Source organism: Halichoeres trimaculatus, unplaced genomic scaffold (assembly GCF_033239565.1).
Source record: "Halichoeres trimaculatus isolate MK-OKI-2021-1 unplaced genomic scaffold, fHalTri1.1 fHalTri1_scaffold_9, whole genome shotgun sequence".
Taxonomy (NCBI): Eukaryota; Metazoa; Chordata; class Actinopteri; order Labriformes; family Labridae; genus Halichoeres; species Halichoeres trimaculatus.
Window position 1 is genome coordinate 16,259,638 of NW_027437188.1, and position 26,372 is coordinate 16,286,009.

Below are 26,372 nucleotides of genomic sequence, written 5' to 3' on the forward strand. Positions count from 1 at the left end.
AAACATTTTACACTCTTGGGAAAGTACTTGAACATTTTTCATGCTTGATACAGGACTGCCTGTGAATACAGGTTTCAAATGGTAGAAATTGTAAACACAGTTTGTGTTAAACCAGTAAGTGTGAATAAGTGTGTCTGCATAAAACAATTCTATGATTATTAATCCAGTAAAGGTTACAAGTATTATAATGCCTTTTGCCAAAACACAGCTTTCAGTCTGTTGGGCAGGCCTGTCACTGTAAGTTGCATCACTGAAAAAAGTTTTTTAGCATTTGTCTGAAATGCTTTAGTCATTTTTTTTTATATTTGTTCCCACAGTTTAATGATCAAAATCATCCAGAGGCTGAGGTATTTAGAAAGGATCACGCTTGTGAAAACACTAAAAGACCCCATGAGATCACTTTCCTGTGCTACCTGCCTTGATCTGTGAGGAATTCTCACTTCAGTCCAACTTTTTTTTTCTGAAACTCTCTTCCATAGTCCACAGCATGCTACACCTCGATGTACCTCCGGGCTACTCATTGATCGGTCTCAGTGGATCAAGGGCCAGCTCCTACTTTGTCTGTGTAAAAACAGCCTTGCTTGTTTGCCAGCTGTCTTGTATTGACCTCTCTGAAATGTCAACTCCTGTGAGACCAAAACATGCCAGAGTCAAAAGTTTCATTCAGTAGACGACTATTCTAACTTAGTATTTCAAGCGTGGGGATGTAGAAAGTAGTTATTTACTTTAACATCCTCAGATACTGAACTTATTTCCAGCATTCACTCAGACCTCAGGTCTTGCAGCTTCCACTTTGCCTCAGTGTGCTTTAGTGTACCAAGTAATGTCACTTATTTTTCCTAACAAAAAATGTCCCTGATGCCTGAAAACATGTATGAATGGATGATCATATTACATGTAACTGTTTGATCCATTATTAATGCATTGAGGGATGATGCAGGTCTAGAGTCTGGGGATAGAGTATATTCAACAACAAATCACAAAGACCCAGAGTCGCTGTTCATGGCCGTAACCCTGATGTAAAGTGGTCACTGCAATGGATAGCTATCTAAAAGTCATTTTCTCCTAAATGCAACCAATGGTTTCTATGGTTGAAAAACATGCAAAGATTTTGCCATTACTAGTCAGGGAATTACAAAAAAGCCTACAATCTTATTCATTTAAAAATTACATTAATCCTGTTTTATGTTAAATACTCAGGCAGATGTAGTCCACTGGAGAAGAGGTTTCAGTTACTAAACCGATAATAATAATAATAATAATAATAATAATAATAATAATAATAATAATAATAATAATAATAATAATAATAATAATAATAATGATAATAATAGTTTGAAAAAAAATCCATTGATAACATTTCTTTCATGCCCTAAGTGGAATAAAAACACTTAGAGAAAACATCTTGACACAGGCTTTCATAAATGATACATCAGAGGGTTAAAAAAGTAAAAAGTAAACTTACCACTGTGTTGACACACATTTTCATGGCAGGGATTTTGCTCTGGTTTGAAGTGTTGATTCTCAGACAGAGAGATGTCCAGGGAGTGAAATGATAAATATTGATAAATCTGAGTTTCACATTTCAGTTAAAAGTTATAAATAAGACTTTAAAAGTGCAACTTTTACAACACAGAATTCTCTGTACTTTAAGGGTTTGACATCTGTGCTTGAAACACAGCCACCACCAGCTGTGGTAGAGTTGTAGAGTCTTTGCCTCTGAATCAGAAGTTTGAGGGTTCAATCCCAGCTGAACATTCCCCACAGTCACACGCTGAAGTGTCATTGAACAAGACTCAGAACCCTGTATAACATCTGAATCTCTTGCCCTGTTTGGGCATTGTTGTGTGGATGGATAAGTTTGTGTTAGCTAAACTTCATGGCTCCCTACAACAGTAGTCTTTGCCATCAATGTGGTGTGAGTGGGGCAAAGAGAGTAGAAGTGTAAAAGTGCTCCGAGTCAGAAAGACTAGACCATGGCTATATAAGTACTAGTCCATCAACATCCATTCACAATGTTAAGTGTGGTTGGTGGGAAAACTGTTAAACAAGCCCTAAGATTGGTGCCCTGTGTAAAACTGTCTTGAACGTGTCTACTTGACTTGGAAACATCTTCATGCAACACATCTACCACCACTTATTGCTTAACCCTTTCCTTCCAATGCATAAAACTTTTGTTTAATGTGTGTCTATGATTTCATGAAACCATCCAAATAGTTTACAGACAGAATTTTAGCACTCTTCATCTCTGTGAGATTGAAATGAAGGCATATGTACATCCTTTGTCTGCAGTTTTTAAACAGATGAGTTCAACCTGAGATGACCTTTTAGTGCCTCTTAACGCAGCACTTGCTTTGGTTGTGGATATTGGAGTGCTCTGACTGTGCTTCGTGATGATATCTGATGAGTGAGTCTCATTTCTGTTTGCTTCAGTGAGTTGTTTATTCATCTGTGTGATCAGCAGGGAAAAGGTCACTTTAACACCTTCTACATGTCTTGTTCCAGTATGATTAGGCCTGGAGTTACAGCTCTCTACCTGCACTATTTTTCTCTTTAATTGATAGTTTACAGTGATTTCACGATAAAGGCAAATTGAAGCTATTGTGCCTCATTAGTTTTCACACTCTTTCAGTTGTGTTCTTAATTTCCCACCTCTGCTTAGGTAAGCAGAGAACCTTTGAGCCAACCCAGGATAATTACATCAATTAGAAAGCCTGCTCAGAGACAACTGTTGCTCATTTTATACTATTTCCACTTCCTCGGGGGTGTTGACCCTATTAAAGCCTGTTATAGGTCAACTTAATATTGGTTGTGTATGCAGGCCAGTAATGTGTGTGAGCTGATTCAGTGCTCGATGTGAAAGATTGATATTATTTCCAGCTCCTCTGTTGGAAATCAGATTCCCTTTTCCTATGGCAAAGATGATGCAACAAAGACAATTTTAGAAGTCGAGCCACACACCTTGTAGAGGCATCACTTTTTCTGATTAAACTAAAGCACAATAAATACATAACTTTATATAGGGTTTGTGAAAAGTCTTAACTGGGCGTAACAATAGACTGTGAAATCATCTGTTGGTTCCTGGAAACATTTTGAAGCTTGACCTTGGTTGTTGCCATGTTGGAAATGCTAGCTCAACCTAACTTTTGATCGACTTAGAATACGACAGCAGCTACATTGCACCATCCTGTCAGTTAGCTTAGCTGTGCCACTAATGATGCCAAGATACAGGTCACTCGCACTATTAAGAGTCCCTTGCAAATAAAAAAATCCACCCATCCACAGTCTGTAGGAGTTATTAATTGAGTTATTGATCTAAAACCATTCTGTGAACAAGGCTGTAAAAAAATTGCCACAATGTTGTTTTTAGTCGTGGGACCCAGTGGGAATTCATTGTGGTTTGCAGCCAGCCTGAAGTGATAACTCCAGTAGATGCTTCTAATTTGGCTTATTACTTCTGTATTACACTTATATATTGTGTTCCTGCTTTTATGACAACATATTAAGAGTGGTGCAAGATTTTGGATGTATTAAGCCTTCAAACTTTTATTTGATATTTTTTTTATTGAACAGCACTCATCCAGAGCAAAAGCAGATATTGCGCTCTAAAAACTGCTCCTGAAATAAGGGCACAGATTTATTAAGAGCAGAACTCAACCACTGAAGGCCCTTTAGATTAATGGAGAGCAGTGTGAAACAAAATGTCACCCAAGTTTTAGTGGTGATAAATCCTTACACCTTGGGAGCAGCATTTAGCAGACTAATTTCTATAAAAGTTCCAAAGGGAGAAAAGAAATTAGATTACACGACCTGTGTTCACCGGATATCCAATTGAATGATCACAGGAAAACAGCATGTACCATGAGGCTAATTATTTGTTTTCCTTTTGCTTTTTTTTTTTCTCTTTAGCTGCCATCCTTGATGACCCGATGGAGTGCAGCAGAGGAGAGCGTCTGGCCATCACGCTGGCCAAAGACAGCATCAACAGGAGCAGTAACCGCTCCACAACTGGAAAGCTGGAGGTGGACATCTTTGAACTTCTGAGAGACAGTGAATATGAGATGGGAGAAACAAGTGAGTAGCACTCGGAAGACATGCCGATTAATTTGTGTGGATGGGGGTGTTGATGTGTGTAGTTTTTCACATGGATGAGAAGCCGCTGGTCAGTGTATGTGTGTGTGTTTATATGAGTGTGTGTGCACACTGTGAAATGTGCAAAGAGAGTAGTAAATATGATGCTGGTTGCAGACAGCAGTCCCAGCAGCAGAAGAGCTTCATATTTGAAAATCCCTTGGCCAGTCTTTCAGTCCAGACCTGTCATCATCTTTTCACTTTATTACTGGGTACTGGGTTCAGTTCATTACAAAAAATGAATCTGTCTGGTTCAGAAAGGTTCAATTGGCCTGACAGTCTCTGTTTTGTTTTGTTGTCTTTTTTTACCTTGACATGTTTAGACCACAAACTTCCTGCGGTCGATCTCTTAAGAGTCACTTCATGTTGCTTCGACCGATCTTCTGAGGAAGACTGCAGGAAGTTTGGAGTCAAAGCATGTTAAGGTAAAAAATAAAACACACTGGCCCAGTTACATCAACTGGGGAGGGGAGGGGGGTCTTCTGTTCATGCCTTGGTTTCTCCAGCACAGTATATTTCCATCCATCAGGCTGTATTTAAGCTTGACAGGAAGAAATGGAGGTGCATTTCTGTACAGTCCACTGTTTGTACCTTGAGGCTGAACTGCAATCACTTGCATGCAATCATGCCTGATAGTTAATTCACATTCAGCAGCTACAGTGCTGCTCTAGACAATTGATCAGTTCCTCTATTTCAGCAAACTAGCTTTAGATATGCTTCATCAGTTAAACAGGAGCAAATGCATTATTGGAGTTGTGTAGCGGGCTGATTTTTGACCAGAGCCTAAAATGAACCGTCACATTTTGGTAGCTAGCAGAATCAAAAAGTGCTTTCTGTGTCTGTTTGCTGTGTTCTTTTCTGTATCTGTGTACACTGGCAAGCTTCGTTCTGCTGTGGCAGGGCTGAAAACCCACATTTGGTGTTAACAGACAGACAATATAAAAATGTCTTCATCTCCGTAAAACAGAGGGCACCTTTAGCTAAAAGGCTTTTGGGTCCTTTTCTAATTTGTCATAATGATGTGTCCTGTGACACAGATATAGCAAATATAAAACTCAATCTGACTGCTTTAGCTTGAGCTTAAGTACCTATTAAACTTAAAGTGTATCAGCTCTTTTTCTTCACAACCTCTCTGCACATCAGTGGAGTGAGTGGTCGCTTGTTGACTCAGTGTTTATCGTTTAGGCTGTTTTAATTTTTAATGAAAAGTATCCAAAATCAATGCAGGACTGTAAGAGTCTCCAGAAAACAACCAATACAAACAGCTTTGACAAGAAGTGTGGGAATTGATTTTCAATACAACACATTCACACTTTGACAAACCCGAGAGCTTCAGTGGAGCCGCTTTATCCACAGAAACACCGCTTCACTTATCGCAAGAGGAAACTGTATTACTTTCCATGCCTGGTTTACTACAAGCCCTTCCTAAATGTGTTTTCTCCTCTCCGTGTGTTGGTGTGTGGATGTGCAGGAGGAAGCATGTGTCGGTTTGTGCACACTGGATTTTGTGTGTATTAGTTCAGTTGACTTGTGTGTGTTAAAGTGTGAGCATGTGTGTTTAATTAGAGGCAGGAATTGGTTTAGGGACGGATCAGTGGCTGCGGTTAGATGGAAATATTACTGAGGAAGAGCTACCTGCTCAGATGAGGCCCACCCTTTCATTTCAAGCACCCAATCCTGCCTAAGTAGTGTGCAAATCCCAAACCGTTCTTTTCTTGACCTGAATTTAAAGCAGAAACAACTCAAGGCAAGATTCAGGCTTAAAAATAGCCATTATTTTTTGTTATATTGATTACTTAGCCACACAGCTTTGTAAATTGCATACAACTACCATTAAATTTTAGTTGTTTTTTGTCCAGCTCTTTTGGTGTGTGTTTACGAAAAACTCACATCATCTAGTCCCCTATGTTAACAGAGTATCACACACCCACACACTGCATTTACAGCTTCCCTCTTTTTCTAAACACAGAGGTTTGTTCCACGCCGCCTCCTACTCTTACTCTTCTCTATGTGTCTGAATCAGCAGCACGTTTTATAAAAAAGTCCAAGTGACACCACCGCCCATTGATGACTTCCTCTTGATTTTCCATTATCTCAACAGGTTATCAGCATGGGGGTGACAATTGTTGAAGTTTACTTTTGCAACAATCAAAACCTAATGTGGTACAGTGAAAGCAGCAGCAGCAGCCAGCTGCGCTTAATTTTTGTAACAGTGGAATGTAAATATCCAAACCGGCAATGTCCCTCAGCAGACAGTGCATCGACAGGACAGAGATACAAAAGGAAGTTATCTCTCTCTTATCACCTGAGGAACCTGTTTGGTATTTTATATTATCTGTGGAATAAGCTGGCAACTTTGAGAGATGATCTTTTTCATCGATTGGTGGTTGTGGCCTTACATGGATAAGGAAAAAAAGAAACATTTGTGAATAGTTAAAATTACATGAGCAACCAAAAGTTTTCCTAGGTGACCACCTTGGTGTGGTCTGCATGTGTGAAACTCCTGTAATCATCTGTCTCCCACATGAACATACTCAATGTTAGCTGTGCAGAGATGCAGCAGATCAGAGTGCCATAGGGACCGGGAGCATGTTCACCACAAATAAAATCATTACCTTTTATAATTCAGTGAATCTGTGCAAATAGGTGTAACTGTGTGTATGTGTACTGCAACTATGTGCACACTGTGTTTGCGGGCATCCGTGTGTTTGTGTGTAACAGCCCCGATGGGTGACTGGGGGATTACTTATTAATCATTCGATTCAGTGCCTTTGGATTCACTGCACAGGCCTGTAAACACTTCTCCATCTCAGCCTCACACACACACACACACACGCGCATGTGCACACACACACAGACACACACACAGCTGGTTGCTCTGCATTTGCTCCAATAACTGACACCTTAAGATCATCACACACACCCGCTCTGCGCGCACATGCCCACACAGGAAAAGTACAAAGTGTCCGTCTTTGTGTTTGCCTCACATCAGTGACTCCAGCGGTTTAATTAGAAGCCAGGGATTAGGAAATTCAAGATATGGTATCCTGTTCTGCAGTATGGGAGATTAAAGCCTGTGGCCTGTGTACATCGAAGAGGAGAAAGAATTCACATTCATTTTATTATTTCAGTGCAAACTTGTATTTTCAACCCCTCAGCTTGAATATTTAAAACAGCCCTAGGAAATGTAGAATGTGAAATACAAGGTGAGATGTGCTTGTGTGTCACATTTGGATAATGTTATGATGCACATGTGGACATTTAGGATAACCATGTTTTATATTTTAAGCCTCCAGGTAACACTTCCTGTCACACTTACTCGTTTTGTCTGTTTGTTTGTTTTTTTTTTACCTTTCTTTCTGAATGTGTTATCAGTTCACCACCAGTTTCGCCCAAGGCTATAAAACTTTCATAGCCAGAATCTGTAGGATTATTTTGTTAAAACATCATGTTTGGAGTTTTAATTGTGGACACATGTTGAAGGTGGAGTCAGCAGGATTTTCCTAAAAAATAAAATATCAACCTTTACAGGAACAATCCTTCTCAATCTTCTCCTACAGGCCTCTATATATGTGTGTCAGTGTCTGTGTCTGCCTCGAACCCTCTCCTCTGCCTGTATGTTGGTGTTATCGTTGTATAAGGAAATTCCTGGGCGTTTAGTAAGCATGGTTACTTCAGCCAATCACATAGCGCCCAGGGTGCAAGTGTCTTTGCTTGTTGATTAGGGAGTGGAAAAAGCTATCCTGAGCGGCCACAATAGGGGACGTAGCACGTATATAGAAAAGCCCAACCAAAGTGAAACAAACACCAAACAGATAAAGCTTTTTACTTAACTATAGTGAAGCTTCACTAGACTTTCACTGGCTTTGAAACTCTTGGAGAGCAGTTCAGGACGAAGAGCAACAAGAGTTGGCTTTCTGCTGAGTGGGTATGTGTCAAAAAAGTAGCTTGTGCTAACATGCCAAGTCAGGTGCATGGCCCTGGAGTCTCTCCCACCCAGAAAGGCGTTGCTGCAGGTGGTTGCTAGGCAGTTTAATATATTCGGTGGTCACGGTTGAAAGCTGTGGGTGTGCACTGCTGCTGGAACTGAGCCAAGGAGGAGGAGCCTGGTTCAAATGTTGTTGTTTACCAACAAGAAACGAAAATTTCTGCAGACCCTGCTCCATGTAAGCTGCCCTGAACAGTATCTGTTAAGAGGCTGAGTTAGTCAGCATGTGCATCCATTAACATCTGGCTGAGGACAGAGTCTGTTATTGCCCTGACTGTAGTTTCCTTTCCTAGACGTCACTGACTGACTGTCTCTTGTCTCTTCTCTCTCCTCCATCCCTTCTCTGTTTCCCCTCAGTGTGCCAGATCATGTCTAAAGGGGTGGTGGCAGTTCTTGGTCCCTCTGCCAGTCCAGCTTCCAACTCCATCATCAGCAATATCTGTGGAGAGAAGGAGGTGAGTTTGTTCTGGCCCAACTGGCATGAAGCCTAAACATTCAAGCAGGCCGGGTCACCACGGTGCAACCACAAATACAGAGTAAGGAACAATGATGCTCATAAGCTGCTGTGTGGTTTCTGAAGGAAACCAGGGGGAATAAAATCTAGCTGGTTTGTGAAAATGATAAAATAACTCAACAGTGTCGAAACTCTCCATTCAAGTCCCACTCAAGTCAGAGTACTTTGAGGCATTTCAATCCCTCCATTCTTTGCATTTGCCTGGAGTTGGACCCACTGAGGCTTTGCTGTTTTTGTTTTTTTTAAACAAAGGCATCAGTTTTGTTGTTTTTATCAGCTTACTTGTGTCAACATCAAGCAAATCCAGCTGCTATATTTGGTGTTTTGAAACTTACCTCAACAGTAGTTTAGAGGGTGATATAAAGATGTAGTGCTGATTGTGACAAAACCTGCCAACAGACATGTTTGTTCTCTGAACAGTGAAGAAAAACATGTTTTCTACAATGTAAACATGACTGAGTGGATTTAGCTTCAGAGCATGGCTGCATGCCGACAGATCCCAGTTGGATGCTAATTGGCTTGTCTGAACTCTGACATGGTGTGTTTTGCTGCCTGGTGTCAAGAGATTGAGCTTCTTTGAATTAAATAAATCCATAAACTAGATCTAAATCAATTAGAGACAAGACAAGATATGAGCAGTGCTTTATCTCTGCTGGTTTTACTGCCATGCTTTGATGAAATACTTTATTCTGCATCATTTAACACTTAAGACATGAGAACAAATAAAGCACTCATCCTTTTTATCTTTTGTTTACTAATTACAGATGTAGAAGAAAAAAGGGCTATCTGTCACTATTCATAGTAAATTAATTTCATTTATGTTTTTTACTGTGGTTTGCCCACCATCATCCTATGCTTGGCTGAGGGGCCACTGTTTTTACTACATTGATTGGATCAGAGAGGGTTTTTTTTAAAGGTTTTACTATCCAACAATGAACCTCTTATGGTGCAGTAAGGCTAATGAGACAACTCTCTGCAAAAGTGGTCAACAGACCGGGACTCCTTGCTGTTGAAACTCCCTGGACTTGTGGCGCTGACTGCAAAATTACCCTTGTCAGACGATGATAGACCCCCTTAAAGAAAAGAAAAGCAACACATTTAAAGTTCTCAGAGTGGACATTAAAACTACTTCATCAGTTTTCTTGCTTACTCAAGTAGGTGAAATACTTCTGATTAATATGATGTGAAATAAGCCATTCACCTGCACAGTCTGATGATCTGTTCAGAAATTTTTACCTGCTCCCTTACCTGGTTTCTTCATCTTCAGGATCACAAAAATTGTCATGGATTCTCTAATAAAAAACAACCATGAGTATGTGGACATTTGCATGTACCTGCAGTAACCTAGATGCAAATTTGTCACTTTCTAACATGTAAGGTTGATAAACACATGATTCACGCCTTAACACACATCAAGATCTAAATAACACTAATCTATCTGTAACCATAGCAGGCCAACATGTAAAAACAATGCTAAAATTAACATTCAGAAAAATCTTGTTGCATTCTCTGGCTCTTCTTCCGCAGGGTCTTCAACCATAGCTGGGGCTATGGTGCCTGCAGCCATGTTTTTGAGTACCCTCAGATGTTGCTATGGTACAGTGTGGGCCAGAAAGGTTTACCCATCATATATCTCTATTTTGTTTGCTTAGCTTTTGTCCTAGAAACTTAAACTTTTGGATAGTTTCTCTCAAAAGGCATAGCTTTTGATAAACCTGAGTTTATCTGTTTACTCCTAATGATTGTCGAGTATGGCATAGAAGGGTAAGCACGACCACCAGATTGTGGCCTTGAAGGAAGCTGGACTGACAACAATGCAAATCATGAAAAAGGTGAATGTTGGTCGCAAGACTGTCTACAATGTCATGAAACAATACAAGGAGACCGGCAATACTGCCAGCAAGCCAATCCCTGGAAGAAGCCCGAAGAGTCGTCAAACAGGATCTCGGACTGAAAGCATTAAAAATGCAACACAGACAACTGATTTCAGCCACTTCTAAGAATGATGTTGCAGGAGATCCAGAGTGCCATAGACAAAGTCCTGGTTTGGTCTGATGAGAAGATCTTCAGCGCTCAGGCAGTGGTCCATTCCTAGAATGACAGGGTTTATGCACATAGTGCACAGCACCTACCCGAAGGTGCAGAGCTTATTTCCATCATCAGAAGCCAGCTGGAGTCATGGTGTGGGCTGCTGTTGCATCTAATGGCTCAAAGTCTCCTTTGGTCTTCATTCAGGAGGGTGTGAAAGTGAACAGTTAGGTGTACCTTCAAATGCTTGAAGAAAAAGTGTTGCCTTGGTGTACTAATGCGTCTGGAAACCAGTATGTCTTCACACAAGACGGTGCACCAGCCCACACATCCAATGTCACACCGGCCTGGTGCAAGCAGCACTTTCCTGGCTTCTTGGACAAGAAGATGTGGCCTCCATCAAGTCCGGACATCAATCCAATGGACTTTGCGATATGGTCTATCCTGGAGAGGGAGGTCTCAAGAGTATCTCACAGCAGTGTCACCGCTTTGAAGACAGCTCTGATGAAGTCATGGTCAAAACTCGATGCAGGGACAGTGCGGCGCTCATGCCAGGCAGTGTCAGGTCGTCTCCAGGCTATGATAAAGGCAAAGGGCGGCCATATTGAGTTGTAAATCTTTTTGGTGACAGAGAACAAAGTATAGAAACTGTGTTCAATGTTTGTTCTGTTTGTCTGCAAGCATTTTTGGAAAGTGCAGAAAAAACAATGGGTAAATCTTTTTGGCCCACCCTGTAGTACAATACTCTTCATGTTGACACACCCTGTGGGAGTGGGGGTGATTGGAGCTTATTTAGATTTAGAGAGACATGCACTAAGACCAGCCATTTGGAAAAGTGCTGTTTAGAGCTGCTTAAAGCCTCGCTAGTCATAGAATCATTAGACTGAAACATAGTAAAGCCATTTCTTTTCAGCAACAGGGTATTGTAGTAAGTGATTGGAAAAGGGTATATGTCAACTTTAAATGATACAGAAAGTCATAAAATACCCAGGAAACCTGATACGAGTCTTCAGTTACACAGCTTTCCAGATTATTAATCTTTTGGATAACCAAAATACTTTAAAGCTCATCCAGTTTGCAGTGAGTGATACAAAGAATAGGATTATACTGTGTAGCCACGTTTGATCAGTCCCTTTCTTTGATTGGTATTAATTCAAGCAGACATTTTTATCAGGTCTTTGTCATCACTGCCACTTTTACTTCAAACTGAACTCTGTCAAATATTTAGGGTAACTCTTCCTAATCAGTAGTATTGTTACAGTGCCTGAGAAAACATTACGATGTGTTACCAAGCTTAACTTGACAGCTTCATTGAAACATTTGGTCAGGGTGTTTGTTATGCCAACAGCCTGTCGGTATTCATCTGTTGTGTAAATATAACACTATGCCACTATACATCAGTCCTGAAACTCTCCCCTTCATGCCGCACGAAACTGACTTGCTGTTGGTCCCTGATTCTGATTTTTCTTTCAGGGTCATGGCCTGTAAATTCTGTACCGAGAGCTGCACCGGGTTAAGTGCAGCTATTCAGCTTTATCCCTGTACTTATTTTCACTCCCATATTCTAATCCATATTGTGTTCAACATTAAATAAAGTCCTTTTTCACTGGCATTTTGATTTAAACAATGAGACTATGGTTTTTAAAGCAGAACTTAGCTTACAGTGCAACTCATGGTCATGTCCTCTTCCCCCGTTTTAGTAATTCACTGTTTCTAAGCTCCAGCTTTGAACTGATGGCAACACCTAAAAAAAAAATTCAGGTTGTGCCAAGTGTAAAGAAAGCTAAGTAGCTTAAGAAAGCTAAACGTTAATCTTATCCATCTTTTTCTCACTTTTGAAAAATCTTCAGATCTTTTACCAAAGTAGACACACTCCTATTCATGTATACTTTAAATCGAGCCAGGGTTGAGTACTAAAGGTGTCATTTGAATAAAATATCATGAATAAAATATCATGAATAACCACTTCTAGTGAAGAGCTTTTTTAGTTTTAATATTAACAGTTATTTTAGTCCACTCATTAGAATCTAATGTTTTGACCAGAAAAGGTCAACTTGTTTTAATAACAGTGGAATGAAGACAGCTAAATGATCTTCAGATATTCCTTAAAGGGACAGTACCAAGTGTTCCTTTGTTGCTTTTGTTGTTGTTTGTGGGAGATGAACTGAACATATGTTAACCTATGATATAGCTGAGTTATAACATCATTATGAATTACAAAATGTTTTCACTCAAACTGTTGATTTTCTATGTTTCCCTTATCTTAAAGTAATTAATATGTAGCCTATCTGCAACGTGTCAAAGGCTTTTTACAAAATCATGACTGCAGAGACAAGATATTCCTCATGTTTTTGTTGTTGTTGTTGTTGTTGTTTGTTGGTTTGTGGTTTTGTTTTTCCTTTTTTTTCTTTTTTTTTTGAGATTTGTTCCCAAACTGTCAAGAATCTGTTAGAAACATGCAACATCTTTTTGAGCATTTTCATCCCGCTAACCCTGTCCTATAACTTGCCAAAGCCCATTCCATGGTGAGATTGTGTCTGTTAACTTGGAGTTTGGGGTCATCTCTTTGACTCAGATCAGCTTTTCCTGAATTTCTTTACAACTTATTTTCTTTTCTCTGCTGCTGACTGGTCAGATAAAATTCCAAATAAATAACACACGATAAAAAATACTCCATGTTGTTTACCCATGCTGGCAGAAAGTAATGTTTTTGGCAGTCATCAGAAAGAGGTGAGCTCAAACAGTACACCGGATGTGCCACAACTCCTTCACATGGAAGAATTTGATTTGTGTGGAGTGTGTGAAAATGTACGTCATAGCATCATCTATTCAGAATAAATAGCCATGGGTTTAGTTGACCAATCAGAATCAAGTATTTACAGCAACCAGGTGATTTGTGAGAGAGCAGGGTTATAAGCGCTTCTTCTAGAACGCAAACCACGTCCAGTTGTGTGTTTGGGAGGAGTGAAAAGAAGTGCAATGGATAGTTGTTTGTTTTCACTCTTTCAACATCACAACAATCAGGCAAAAGTATTGGTCTCCACTGAGCAGGAAAAGAGAATTGAATTCCCATCTCCCACATAAATGGGTTCAAGTGGAGGCAATTTCAGACTAATCATGGAAACCGAGTGCAGTGATTGATGATCCTGTCTGATGCTGGCCATGATGCAGAAAACTGTCCCTTCTAAGTTACTGACTTACATTTAAATTATTATTGCAGAACGTACAGATTTTATGTTTCGTAAGCAACATTTTGCTGTTGTAATGTGTGAAGGTGGGGTGAAACCATTTTAAATAATGTGAGCAAGAGTCTTACATGACAAGTATAATAAACTTTGTGCTGCTAATAGTCAAGATCTTCAGTTTTACAACTTCAGAGGGTAATGGAAGCAATGTTTTCATATTCATTTCACCTTCCTGTTAGAGGTTAACTTAGCAGAGAGCTGGGTTTCATCCTCAGCTTTACTCTTCATTGTGAAGTTTTCTCTTCAGAGCAGCAGGGCTGAGCTGCAGCTGCCAGACAGCTCTGAGCAGGTTTCTTTCCCATATGTTGCTCATCTTTGTCGGTTCTGTGAAATGCGTTTGACATTGTTAAATGGTTTGAAGCAGTTCTTCTCTCACATGATGCAGTGAGGGATGCACAGTTTAATGTGCTGTGACATGTTTCTCACCTTACAGTAGCATCAAGAGAAATTTGATGTAGAGTTCAAACGGTAGCCACAGAGTAAGAGAGGAAGAATACAGGAAATGTTTGAAGTTTAGAGAACACATGAGGATGTTTGCAATGTCCAAATCTGGGACAAAGTACTGAGCAGTTAAATCAATGCTCCTTAAATTAGTGTATTTAGAGGCATAATTTAAATCAGTGGAGAGTTTGGGTTGTTGACCAATGCCTGTGCTAGATGACAGAAAGACATCACTGACTTTGATATAGCAAACACATTTTCAGAATGTTCACAACAATGAACAGCAGATCAAAGCGCAGAGTGAGGCAGTTTCTCAGAGGATACTTTGAACCCCAGTTCTCCCTTTGTGTTAAATATAATGGATTAATTATAATTCCTAGGTTTCTGGTTAATTAATGGGAGCTGTGGTCACCAGGACCCTGATGCTGGTGTGTATTCTCATCACATTGAGACTGTTCAAGGCTGCATGGCTGGAAACCCAGCAGTCACAACAGTTTGGTTCCCAAGGATGAGGCTTGTGTGTGTGTGTGTGTGTGTGTGTGTGTGTGTGTGTGTGTGTGTGTGTGTGTGTGTGTGTGTGTGTGTGTGTGTGTGTGTGTGTGTGTGTGTGTGTGTGTGTGTGTGTGTGTGTGTGTGTGTGTGTGTGTGTGTGTCTGGCAGAAAAGGTCACATTGCCTTTCTCATCATTGAAAAGGAGAAGCCTGGCTGTTGGCCTTTGTTGACATGGTCTATGTAAGTGGAAGGTTATAACAAGCGATAAAGACACAGCCACAACACACTTTATTTATTTATTTATTTATTTATTTATGCTTCGTTTTAGTTGGGAGAACTTACCAAGACCAAGGTCTCTCTTGTCAGAGAGTGCCCTGCAGCTATACAAGTAAAATGACAAAATTAACACACCAGCAAAAGCATTGCAGATACATAATAATAATAATAATAATAATAATAATAACAATAATAATAATAATAATAATAATAATAATAATAATAATAATAATAATAATAATAATAATAATAATAATAATAATAATAAAGTTTAAAAAAGCATGCTTTGGTCTTTTTGTATTTCACTCTTAAAATTGTTGCAATAACCATCCTTATTTATTTATTAAAAAAATACCTATTATATAAAATACAACTTCCTGATATTTTATCTTATATTTTAAATATATTTTAAATTTACTTTATCTTCACTTGTAAAAGATGAAATTAATAAACAGGCTAAAAACAGCAATGTAAAAATGATGCCCAAAGCAATTCTTTAACTTGAAACAACCCTGTAGCATGAGTGCCTTTGGATTGGTTATAATGACAAAAAATATATATATTTCTGCTGAGTAAGAGGATAGAGAAGAATAACTTTCATAGGAGAAGATATCTTTGAAAATAACAGCACAAAGTGTGCAGGTCTGTATTTTAGCAGTGTAGAGAAACCAGCAATCCTGTGGGGAATATTGTAAACTTTTTTTCTGTTTTAAGCAGCCGAACACTCTACAGCAAACCCCAAGGGCGGCTCAGCATAAGATGAGTTGATTGCTGGTGCCTTTAAGTTACCTGGTGCATGTAGCCATGGTTTGCAAGCCAAGTAGAAAAACCCTTCTCGACGTAAAACTGAATTTTGTCTTTCAACGGTTTCCCAGTGTAGGTTAAAGCATTGATAAATGGATTCAGTATAAATGTGGTTTTCAGACATATTTGAATCCAAGTAATGGGATCATGTTTTGCTCAACTTTTCTTTTTCTATCAGGAATGGCATTGCTGTTTTTATTTATTGACAGAGACTTACTGCTGATCAACAGGCGGAGAGAAAATGCGTCAACTCCTTTACATGAACTTATGCGGTGTAACGTGTAATCAGGTTGACTTTTATATCACTTCAGCTGTTGAGTTGATCACTGCTGTAAAGGGTTTCTGAGCAATCAGAATCAAGTATTTAACTCAGCAAGGTAATGAAAACTCTGTGGCTGTCGGTGTGCCACACATTCCTCCGACCAGCTAATCCCTCACTGTTAAGGTGAGGTCACAGATGCTGACACACCAGCAGATGGTTACCTGGGGACACCTGCAGCAATACTGCTGCTGACAGACCTCACCAGGTGATCCACACATCATGTACCGGTTCTCATCAATCACTCACCAGGATTCCTCTTTGCTGCAGAGGCTAAACCCACTAGGAAGGGGATCTTAGTACATTTTAGTTTCCTACCAAATGGATAATAGAAAACAGCTGCTGCAGTTTGGATTTGATCATGTTTGGAGTTTGTTTGACGACATTCAAACCTTTGGGTCAGGATTTAGAGGAAGGGCAGATTCTTATCATCTAATGAGAAATATTAACTTGAGCTTTAGATGAGAGGCTCCTGCTGTTTTACAGCTGCTTATCTGCTGACTGGAAAAGCATCAACCTCTTCTTTCTTTGTTTCCTGAAAATGTCAAGCAATGACATTAAAAAGAGTATATCGTTTTGCTGAAAGTGGTGATGTAAAAAGGACAGAATAGACCAAGGACTTTGCATTATTCGTTTGGTTTTGCACAAGTCTATTTAAAGTTTTCATCTTTACATTTTCATCAAAAGCTTCAGACTTTGGTCGTTTTGCTGTCAACAATATGAAGCTATTAAATTGAGTTAAGACCAGTGGTGAAATTTCATGTTCCGAATCTTCATTTCTTCACCGTCTTATTCCTCTGCTCTTAGGGGTCCTCAGCTCTGTTTTCTTCCCCCTACCTTCCTCTTCTCTACCATAAAAGAACAGTTCAGTATCCCTGTGTCTGCTAAAGAAGGGAAACATATTCCTCAATGATTCAGAGAGAGGTGGTGATGAATATTTATGTTCAGTCTGATGTCCAGGGGTTGCCTTAGGCTTGCAAAACCATCTGGAAGCAGGAGTACGGAGAGATTACACTAGTGCATTTTGTCAGGGTGGTGTTCAGGTTGGATTTAGAGGTGAGCTTGAGGTCCGCTGGGCAAACAAAGCATACGCTGGATTGAGGTTGGGGGGTCAGTGTTATTGCTCAGGCATCCAAGATGGAAATATCAAGAGATTTGTGCTCGGTACACACACAGACACACAGAATCCCCAGATTCTGACAACATCTTTTACAACCTTTAGAAAATGCTTTATTTAATGTGAAAATTGCTTGTCATTGCCAGTTCTGCCAGGATAATATTTGCTTTTAAGGTTCTCTGTATATTTCTGTCTGTCGTATTCAGTTGCAGAGACTGTACCAGTCTCATATTCTACCTCCCACTCTTGCTTTTCTGTGTTTATAATGCTGGTGCTGAGAAAACCCTGAAAAAACTCATTCAAGTAAAATTAAAATCTCAGTAAAATGAATTACTCTTGCTCCTTCCTGAGTCCAACTTCAATTTTAAGACACATTGGAGGTTTGGACATATTTTTGAAGTGGCTTTATTAGACTGGAAATGAATTCAGTATGTGTCCCCCTCTTGGCCTCATAGAGGCAAATCATGTGCGAAGACCATCGGATAAAGTTAATCACTGGAGAATGGAAATTGAACAAATTTAAAAACTTTCTTTCCTGGTCCAGGGTTTAATTTGTGCCATCATTCAGAGGCATTCATATTAAACTCACTTAGATATTGTGTTCATTTGTACTCTTGCCCTGCTATGTTTGTGCTCAGTGTGTGTGTAGAGCTGTCTGAACTGATTTAAGGAGCTGAGTTGTCCAACAGTTCAGTGGTACACATGATAGGGAATTGCTTTTTGAATTGAAGAGCTAGCTAGCCAACCCAGCAAATCTTCTCTGGCCAGAGACCATTTACACGGTGGCTGTGCCCACTTTCAGACTGTCTCTCTGTCAGACTCTGCACTACAGTTTGTCATAGAAGAGCTGGCACACCATACCTCTGGGTTGAGTGCAGCCAACTGATGCTAAGGTTCAAACATTTGGACACAGGTTACAGCATTACACCTGCTTTGTAATGCTCATTATATGATGAATTTGCAAAGAGCGGGAAAAAAAAATTTTGGTGACCAAAATATTCTCATATTTACTTAACTTTTTTTTTTTTTTTTTTTTTTTTAATGTAGCAGCACCCTTCCTACTTCCCTCTGATCCAGTAAAAAAATATTAAGAATAAGAAATAAAAGGGTGTTATTCTGGCTGCCCATATACAGTTGTTAAGGTAATAAGAGCTTCAGAAAAAAAACAAAATATTGAATGTCAACCATTCGCTAATGACTGAGAAGTGAATGGAATGTAAAAGGTTCATCATGTTGCCATCTACTTTGTTAGTTTCATTCACTGTTACATCCCATGGTTATATAGATTTAGGTTTGCTTTAAAGGCAGCAGAGATTGTAATAATAGTTGTATAAGTTCTGGAGATATAAATTACATTTTGATTTAAAGTAACTGGGTTCAAAACAACTCAAATATATGGTAAATTGGTTTTGATAATTACAAAAATACCTTATTCTTTTGAGGATAACACTGTAACACATGAAGATTGGAGCACAAAATGTACATCAATTTCAATATGGTGTTCATTCATGACTTTGATTTTTTACAGATGTCAAGATATGATCCTTGGTTAATGAGCCCACACTTGTACTCTTTAGGATTTCTAATTAGCTTCGGGCGCCCTGTTTCATGCATACATGTAAACCTATTCCACCACACCTGGTGGACCACTGCTCTGAAGGAAGCTGTCAGGCTGAAGATGCAGGTCTTTCAGCCCAGTAAGACTACAAGCACCGAACAGGTTTGTAGTCTCTCAGTATCTGGGAAAGCGGGATTTCAGGGACTTCATGGAGAAGTACTTTTGGTTGGCATCTAGGATGTTCTTGCTCACTGTCAGTCAGCCTGGTAGAGGGAAAAAAAGGATTAGTTTAGGCTTTTCTCAGCAGGAACGAGGAACTGCTGACCCAGACTGTGAATGTTATTGGTGCTTCTGAGCCCAACCAGCACATCCTTTTGAGAAATTCAAAAGAGGTGGACTTGCTTATTCCCCTGGCAGAGGAAACTGAGGTAGTCAAGATGCTCCTCAGTGCTAGCTATTAGGTGCTGATGAAGTCTGCCGACATGCTGGAGGCTCTGTAAATTGTTTTTGGGCTGCTTTGTCTTGGATGCTCTCACAGAACTCAGTCTCATGGGGAGTTTTTGTTTCAGGGTTCTGGAAATGAGGCTCAGTCCGTTTGTTCAATCTCAGTGACAGGAGAAACAATGCAGATTTCGTCCTGGCTTTGGGACTGTTGACCAGCACTGTGTCCTTTCAGGGTTGCTTGTGAATTTTCTTCATTGATCTGATCCTGTTTGTGACTTCATAATCCATTATTAAGAACAGAAAGAAGAGGGAGGGTGGTAATAAAAACATCTGCTTTTTGGGGGACAATGTAGTTCTGTTCACTTTTTTATCCATGTTTCTCTACATTGACATATCAGCAACAGATGTTATATCAAGATACTTTAATGATCACATTTGAGTGAGTCAGATGCATTGATTTTTGAAATGGTATGAAAGGCAAGTCATCCCTTGTTTAAACTTGCCTGAATTTGACTGATAGCTTTGTTTCAGTTTCACCAGGTTATCATAAATCTTGCAATGATACTGTTTTGTGAATTATTTTGGCGATGTGAGAATTCTACAGCTATATCCTGAACAATTCTTAATTTCATGCTACGTTATTATTTTTTGTTCCACAAACCAACTGAGAATAGTCTAAACATAGATTCTTTGACCTCTATTCTTTTGTTGATAAAACAGCCACTTCTGTCCTTTTCTGCTGTGAGTCACTCTGTCCTCTTATTCACCAGACCTTCATTTTCTTTTCCTCTTCTTTGACCCTACCATAGTTCTACCCAATTTCCTACTCTCTACCTTTGTCCCTCCTTTATAACCTGCTATTACTGCCCTCACAGAGCCTCAGCTCTCATTAAGCTAAGGTCCTTCTCCTCACCCTTTTCTTTCTTTTTCTCCTGAGTGTTCTCCACTTTCTTATAGCCTCATTCATTCCCTTCACCTGTTTCTCTGACATTTCACTTTTACCCGAGCCCATCTAAAGCAGCAGCTGTGCAAGACTACCAAGATTTACAGCTTTTAAAAAAACTAGTAGCAGAATCTGAAAATAGTATTCAAGGGCCTGCTCCCTCATCATGTGTCTGTCTCTAGTTATCCCCATCATCAGTCTCATGCTGGATCCCCATGTCGGAGTGTGTAGAGGGAATTAGTTCTGCTGTGTCAGTCTTGTTCTGCTCAGGGGGTCAGCTCATGGTTCAGCTCTCTGCTGTAATTGGGCTTTAAAACCAGGTTATGTAAAATCAAAAGCTCCGCGGACACAAGCAGTGTTGTTTTGGCAGCAAGTGACATATTATTGGTCACAATCGGTAATCAGGTCTGATTATACAGATACTCCACCTTTTTTTTTTTTTTGTCCAGCAGAGTACGAGCTGCTGGAGGAGCAGCTACATCTCTGTGATGTATGTAGTATGAATCCAAAAACTTAAGCTGCCACTTGCTTATTCAGAGCAGTGCAGGAGCAGTAAGGTGTCTGCTGAATATCAATGGGATTCCCTAAGCTTACTTTTCTTCCAGATTCCCTGCTGAAAAAAAGCAAACTGAAAATGACATGTGATGCAAATTAGTTTTTGGTTGCTAACTCCAATACAACCTGACATTAGCCTTCAGCTGAATGTGATCCCTGTTTGAATTCTCAAGTTTTCATCCATTTACTTTACTTTTAAAGTCTCTCCACTTGACAATCGTCGTCATCATTAGAATTTATTAAGATCTTGAGAAAGTGTCACATGTGTCGTCCACTGTGTTGTGTAAGTTGCATTAAGGGATGGATTGTACGTAATCATACAACCCAGAAAGTTATATTTTGTAAGCTGTTGAAGGTCAGTTTCTTTTGTCCAACTTTCTGTTTCTTAGGAAAATATCAGATTTAAGTCCAAGAATCAAGAAAGACATTTTAAAATTTTCAACGGCAAGAGCTAACATAAGAAGTGAGGATGGAGTTGCAGAACTCTTTCTTTTTAATCATATTTTTGACTTCCTGGGAGATCCTCTTTTTGTGTCAAACTTGAGTAAATTACTTTGAATTTCAACTCGGCATATATCCCCTCACTCTCAAATTCAAAATAAACTAGTAATTTTAAATTTACTGTGTTTATATGTAAAACACTCAAGTCTTCACACTGCTCAAAATGTGTTTACTTCAGGTCAACTTTACCCACACTGTACAACATAGCAAGTTGACTTAATTTAAAAAAAAAAAAAAAGTTACGCAGCTAAATTTTTCTCCTTTTCATTTTTTTCACGTTGTTGCAACTTAGGTCATACTTTTTGATGACTTAATTTTCTCATTTTAGCTGCAGTGATTTATTCAACTTTTTTCTGTGACAGCATTTTGTAACCATGAGTGAGGAGCACAGACAGCCTGTGCCCTCTGCACATCTTCTCAATGTACACCAGGGTCTCATATCCACCGTCCCCTCCTCACTCATGGTTACAAAACACAGTCACAAAAAGGAATTACTTTGCTAAAAACATTTTGTTCTAAAGCAAAGGAGCAGTTTTTTGAAGTGTAATTACAGAGGAAAATTTGCCTGTTCCTGAAGTGGAAAAAAGGCCAAGGAGATCAGGGCTTATTTGAGTTGTGTGAAGTGATCACATAAAAACTTCTTCCTGGGGTGCAGAAGGCCTAGTGGCCAGATAATAACTCAAAAAAACTAAGTTTTTCAAGTTTTTCAGCGGCTAATTACCATTACTTGTATATAATGAGTGTTAATAACATTCTGGTGAAAAATTAGTTGGGTTCACTTAATATTTTTAGTTGAAGGCCATGCTGTGCTTTCAAGTGCGCTCACACCACACTGAGGACAGAGACTGCTGTGTAAAGCCAGTCAGTTTTGACCAATCCCATTCAGACACTGATTACAAAACACCAGAATCAATTTGGAGCTAATTGTCTTCCCAAGGACAGTTTGACATCTTAAAGGTAGGACCTGGACTTATAACCCTGACCTTCAGATTGAGAGAATATAAACTCTACCCCTGCCACAGCATGTTTTTATTGCAGCCTTTAAAAATATGGCTTACAAAATAATCAGAAATGTGTTTCAATTTTAGTGATGAGCTTTAAACCAGAATAAACCAGCACAGGTGTCGTCTGCCTCTGCCTGACTCAGAGGAGCACAGCTGTCATCTGTGTCTCAGCTTGACCCTTTTTTTTACACCACCATCAATCTGTTTCATCAAGGCTGCAGTAACATAACCACCATGTGCATCTCTATGACTCCTACATTGTCATCAGGAAGCAGTCTCTTGATTTGATCCATATGATGAAAGAGAGGAAACGGTTCAATTCAGCTGATGTTTGTTCAGCAAAATGGATCAACATGTTGCTCTTGTTTTGTCTCAGACAGCTGTGAGAAGCAAAGGTTTTGCTGTGTTTGTAAGACGAAAACATTTAGCCGGTATTGCTCAGCTTACAGCCAGCTGCTCACTGAATGAATGCGCTGACATTTTCACTTTGTAAACTGACACTAATTAAGAACAACCAGGTCTGTTTGTCTCTCTATCAGCATGCTTGTGTTGCACTCAGAGGGCAGGTTCTCTCAGATCTTTCGGGTGAAGAGTTTCCCAGTTCTGTTGGTAATAGTTAAGATTTGCTTTGTTCCGGTACCTTGTAAGTCAAGAATTTGGCTTGACTCCCAGAACTGTTGGATTAAGAAAAACAGTTTTCCAATCAAATCTCCCACAAGAAAACTGTTAATTATTCAACACCAACATGTTTTTTAGTGTCTGGTAAATTCAGAACAAGTTGTCAAGTTGCAGAAATATTAAAGGTCCCATATTATGCTCCTTTTCTGCAGTTTAATATGGATCATTGATGTATTTATGAAATGGTAGTAACATGTTTTGGTCCAAAAAGCCAATAAATCAAGCACAGCATCATTGTTTCCAGGCTCTCATAGCCCCTCTGTTCACAACGGTCTGGTTTAGTGGGCGTGACCTTCATATGTAAATGAGCCACCGCTGATACCGCCCCGCTCTTCCACAACACTGAGAGCAGTGCCACGAGCTCGGAGTTCACAATGTTTAGAAAACAGCGAAGCTCGGTTACTGTAACATTACGGGCTAAAACAACAGGCTAACCACAGCTAAAGTTAGCAACCTGAAGCTAACACAGAGACAGGGGGACACTGAGGAAAAGCTCTTACATCTGTTCCACAGCACACAGCATTTAAAATACTCACATTTCCAGGGTCCTAGGTTTGTTGGCAGATGGTTGGTAATGCGCCTGGATTCAGGACCAGTCTATTCACTAGCCCTCTGTTGTACTGTCCAAAGTTGGAAAAGTAGTCACCCCTTAAGTGACTAGCACACACATGCACAGTTTTATTGAGTGCAGCTGGCACATTTCCTTGATAATTGAACTCTTGCTACTTAGTCTTGTCTTCTTCCGAGATGGAAAGCTTGTGCATGGAACTAAGTGTCTGTTTACAGCCAAAAACAAAGCAGTGATGGCTCTTTAACTTTGGCATTCTCCTGGAGTGGGTGGGGAGGGGGTTCGGGTTATCTGCTCTGGTGGACCATTCAGGTCAGACTTGCTCCTGATTGGTCAAAAAAAAGGGAATCACTGACTTCGGCAAATCCCCGAAATCCCAACAGCTCATTTTGGGTCAGGATTTTACTTTCACAAGCACCACTAAGTACAGGTTTTGTCATTAGATATCACATTTTGTGGGCTGGGAGGAAAGCCAAAGACCCACAAATTTAACTAAAAGACTTAATAAAGGGATTTTTGCATTGTATGGGACCATTAAGCAGCATATGTGGTGACACATATTTCTTAACCCCTAACTGCCTGACTTAATTTACAATTTTACTGGAACAAATGTGTGTTTTTTTGCATTTATACAGATGCATAAATAGATAAATTAGAAAAATTAAATTAAATTAAATAGATGAATTGAATGGAGATTGTATATTTGAATAAAGCACATACAATGGTAGTGACTGATACAGTACTTGGTTCGTGTAGAATACGATTAATGTGACACTAAATAGTTAAGTAGTGATGAGTCATGCTCAAAAGACGTATCTTTGTTTTGACTGACAGCATAGCCGCCATGCATGTGAGGATAGAAGATCACACCATAATACGATAGCAGAGAGGAGGACACTCAGGCAGGTATTGCATCTTGTCCCCACTCAGTGAGTGAGGCAGCAGGCAGCAGTAAGGAGAAGAGTATGTTGCTTTGTGAACACACGTAATATAAAGCAGCATCTGGACCAGCATCTTTGTTTGTTTTGGTGCAAAAAAAGTTTGATTAAATTATTAAACCAAAGTAAGAATGCCTGCTGTAATAACAGAAAAAATGCACAAAATGAGTTATTATGAGGCTTCTCATAAAAACACTGAATGCATTAAAAGAAAAAAAAACACTGAATGGGTTCATTGATACACAAATCATCTATTTTTTCTAGGATAGGCCAAAATATGAGGCTACAGATAATACCAAATCAGGAGCTGTTTGGGAGCAGAAAATTGGCTCTTTTTTGGGAGCTGGGCCAAAAGAATCATCTCTCTGAAAAGAGCCAAACTTCCCATCACTCACACAAAGGTCACCTCAGCCGCATCGAGACCTTACAGATCCTCAACAACAGGCATTAAAGGGTTAATTCAGCTAAGTTGAAGGGGGGGGGGCTCATCCAGTCAATTCCTTTTCTTTCTTCTTTGTTTAAATTTAAACCATCTTATTTTGCCTGGCCATGGAGTATTCAACTGCATTTCTTTCTTTTATTTCACTGAGACATTTGCTTTGCTTTGAAACAGAGCAGTGAATTGTGAAGCAGTCTTCTCTGGAGGGAAAGATTTTTTTTTTCTCTCTGAACTGGCTGATCAATGAGATAGAGATCCCGTGGTCAATGTTCCACTCGCCTAAAAGGCACCCTGGGATTGGCAGCACACTTCATCTTTATCACTGGTCTGCTTCTGCTCTGACCACAGGGACCTGAGGCAGAATCATTACCACCACAGATAGAGATTTGGCTGCATGGGCCCAGACTGGGATGAGCTGGCTGCCGGGGATGGATGTTGTTGGTAGGGTGGCTTGGATGCTCAGTAGTACCTACCTCCTCACTTTCTCTCCCACAAGATTTTCATCTCTCTGAATGCCAACAGCTGGTGTCCCAGATCCCACATAAGCCTTTTGGTTCGAAAGGGGATCAGGTAGACATAATAGACTACCACCTGCCCTCCTCCATCTCCTGCCACCCTGCAGCTCCATCCTTGCCAACTCCACACAGACGTTCCAGCCTTGGCATCACACTTGCTGACTGATGGACAATGTCTCTAGCAGCATCTGTTCTCTAATGCTCAGTGGCCAACATAATGCTCTGGCTAACAAAAAGGTTACATCCAGCCAGGCTCTGTGCTCTGCTGTTGGGTGGTTTATTTATTCATTGTTTTTTTACCATTGATAGTCGTTAAACTGATTAGCTACGTTCACTTTTTGATGATGATTAGACAGTTCTTTGGCAGACCTAGTATTCGGCCCAATGAGGCTGAATGTCTGTTGTCTACTTGGCTGCGATGCTAAGTGTTTTAAAGGAGGCGTCAATCTTTCTGCTAGACACATGCAGTATGCTAATATATAGCCAGGTCACTGTGTGGCAATGTAACGCTGATGAAAAGGCTAACTTTTCTACAGCCCTGTCTTGATACTTAATCAAACAGAGCTTTGTTCTGCTGCCCCTCTGAGTCTAGGCCAACAGATGCAGTCGCTCATTATGTCTGTGCTCTCCATATGGCACTGCTGCACATCCACCTCCCTTTTACCTCCCCTCGCTCAGACCCCCTCCTGGCAGCTGGCAGTTATGTTCACAGCGGACAGGTAGCAGAATGGTTCAGGTACTTGTCAGCTCAACAACCCTAGCAACCCAGAGCTTGTTGGAGTGGACAGAGGGGAAATTAGCTTTCACCTTCACTCCATCACAGAGCTACGTTCTCCACACCAATGCCTGGTCAGACTTGAGACTTTTATGTTTT

The 26,372-nt window shown here is 39.9% G+C and overlaps 1 protein-coding gene across 4 annotated transcripts in view; it reads left to right on the top strand.

Moving 5' to 3' along the window:
• The window catches only part of grik4 (glutamate receptor, ionotropic, kainate 4), a 348,334-nt gene that overhangs the window by 188,459 nt on the left and 133,503 nt on the right, over positions 1-26,372 (top strand). For all 4 annotated transcript variants that reach the window (XM_074678961.1, XM_074678963.1, XM_074678964.1 and 1 more), the window contains exons 4-5: positions 3,910-4,074; positions 8,477-8,574. In XM_074678961.1, the coding sequence (XP_074535062.1) occupies positions 3,910-4,074; positions 8,477-8,574 (263 nt within the window). The remainder of the gene's footprint in view (positions 1-3,909; positions 4,075-8,476; positions 8,575-26,372) is intronic.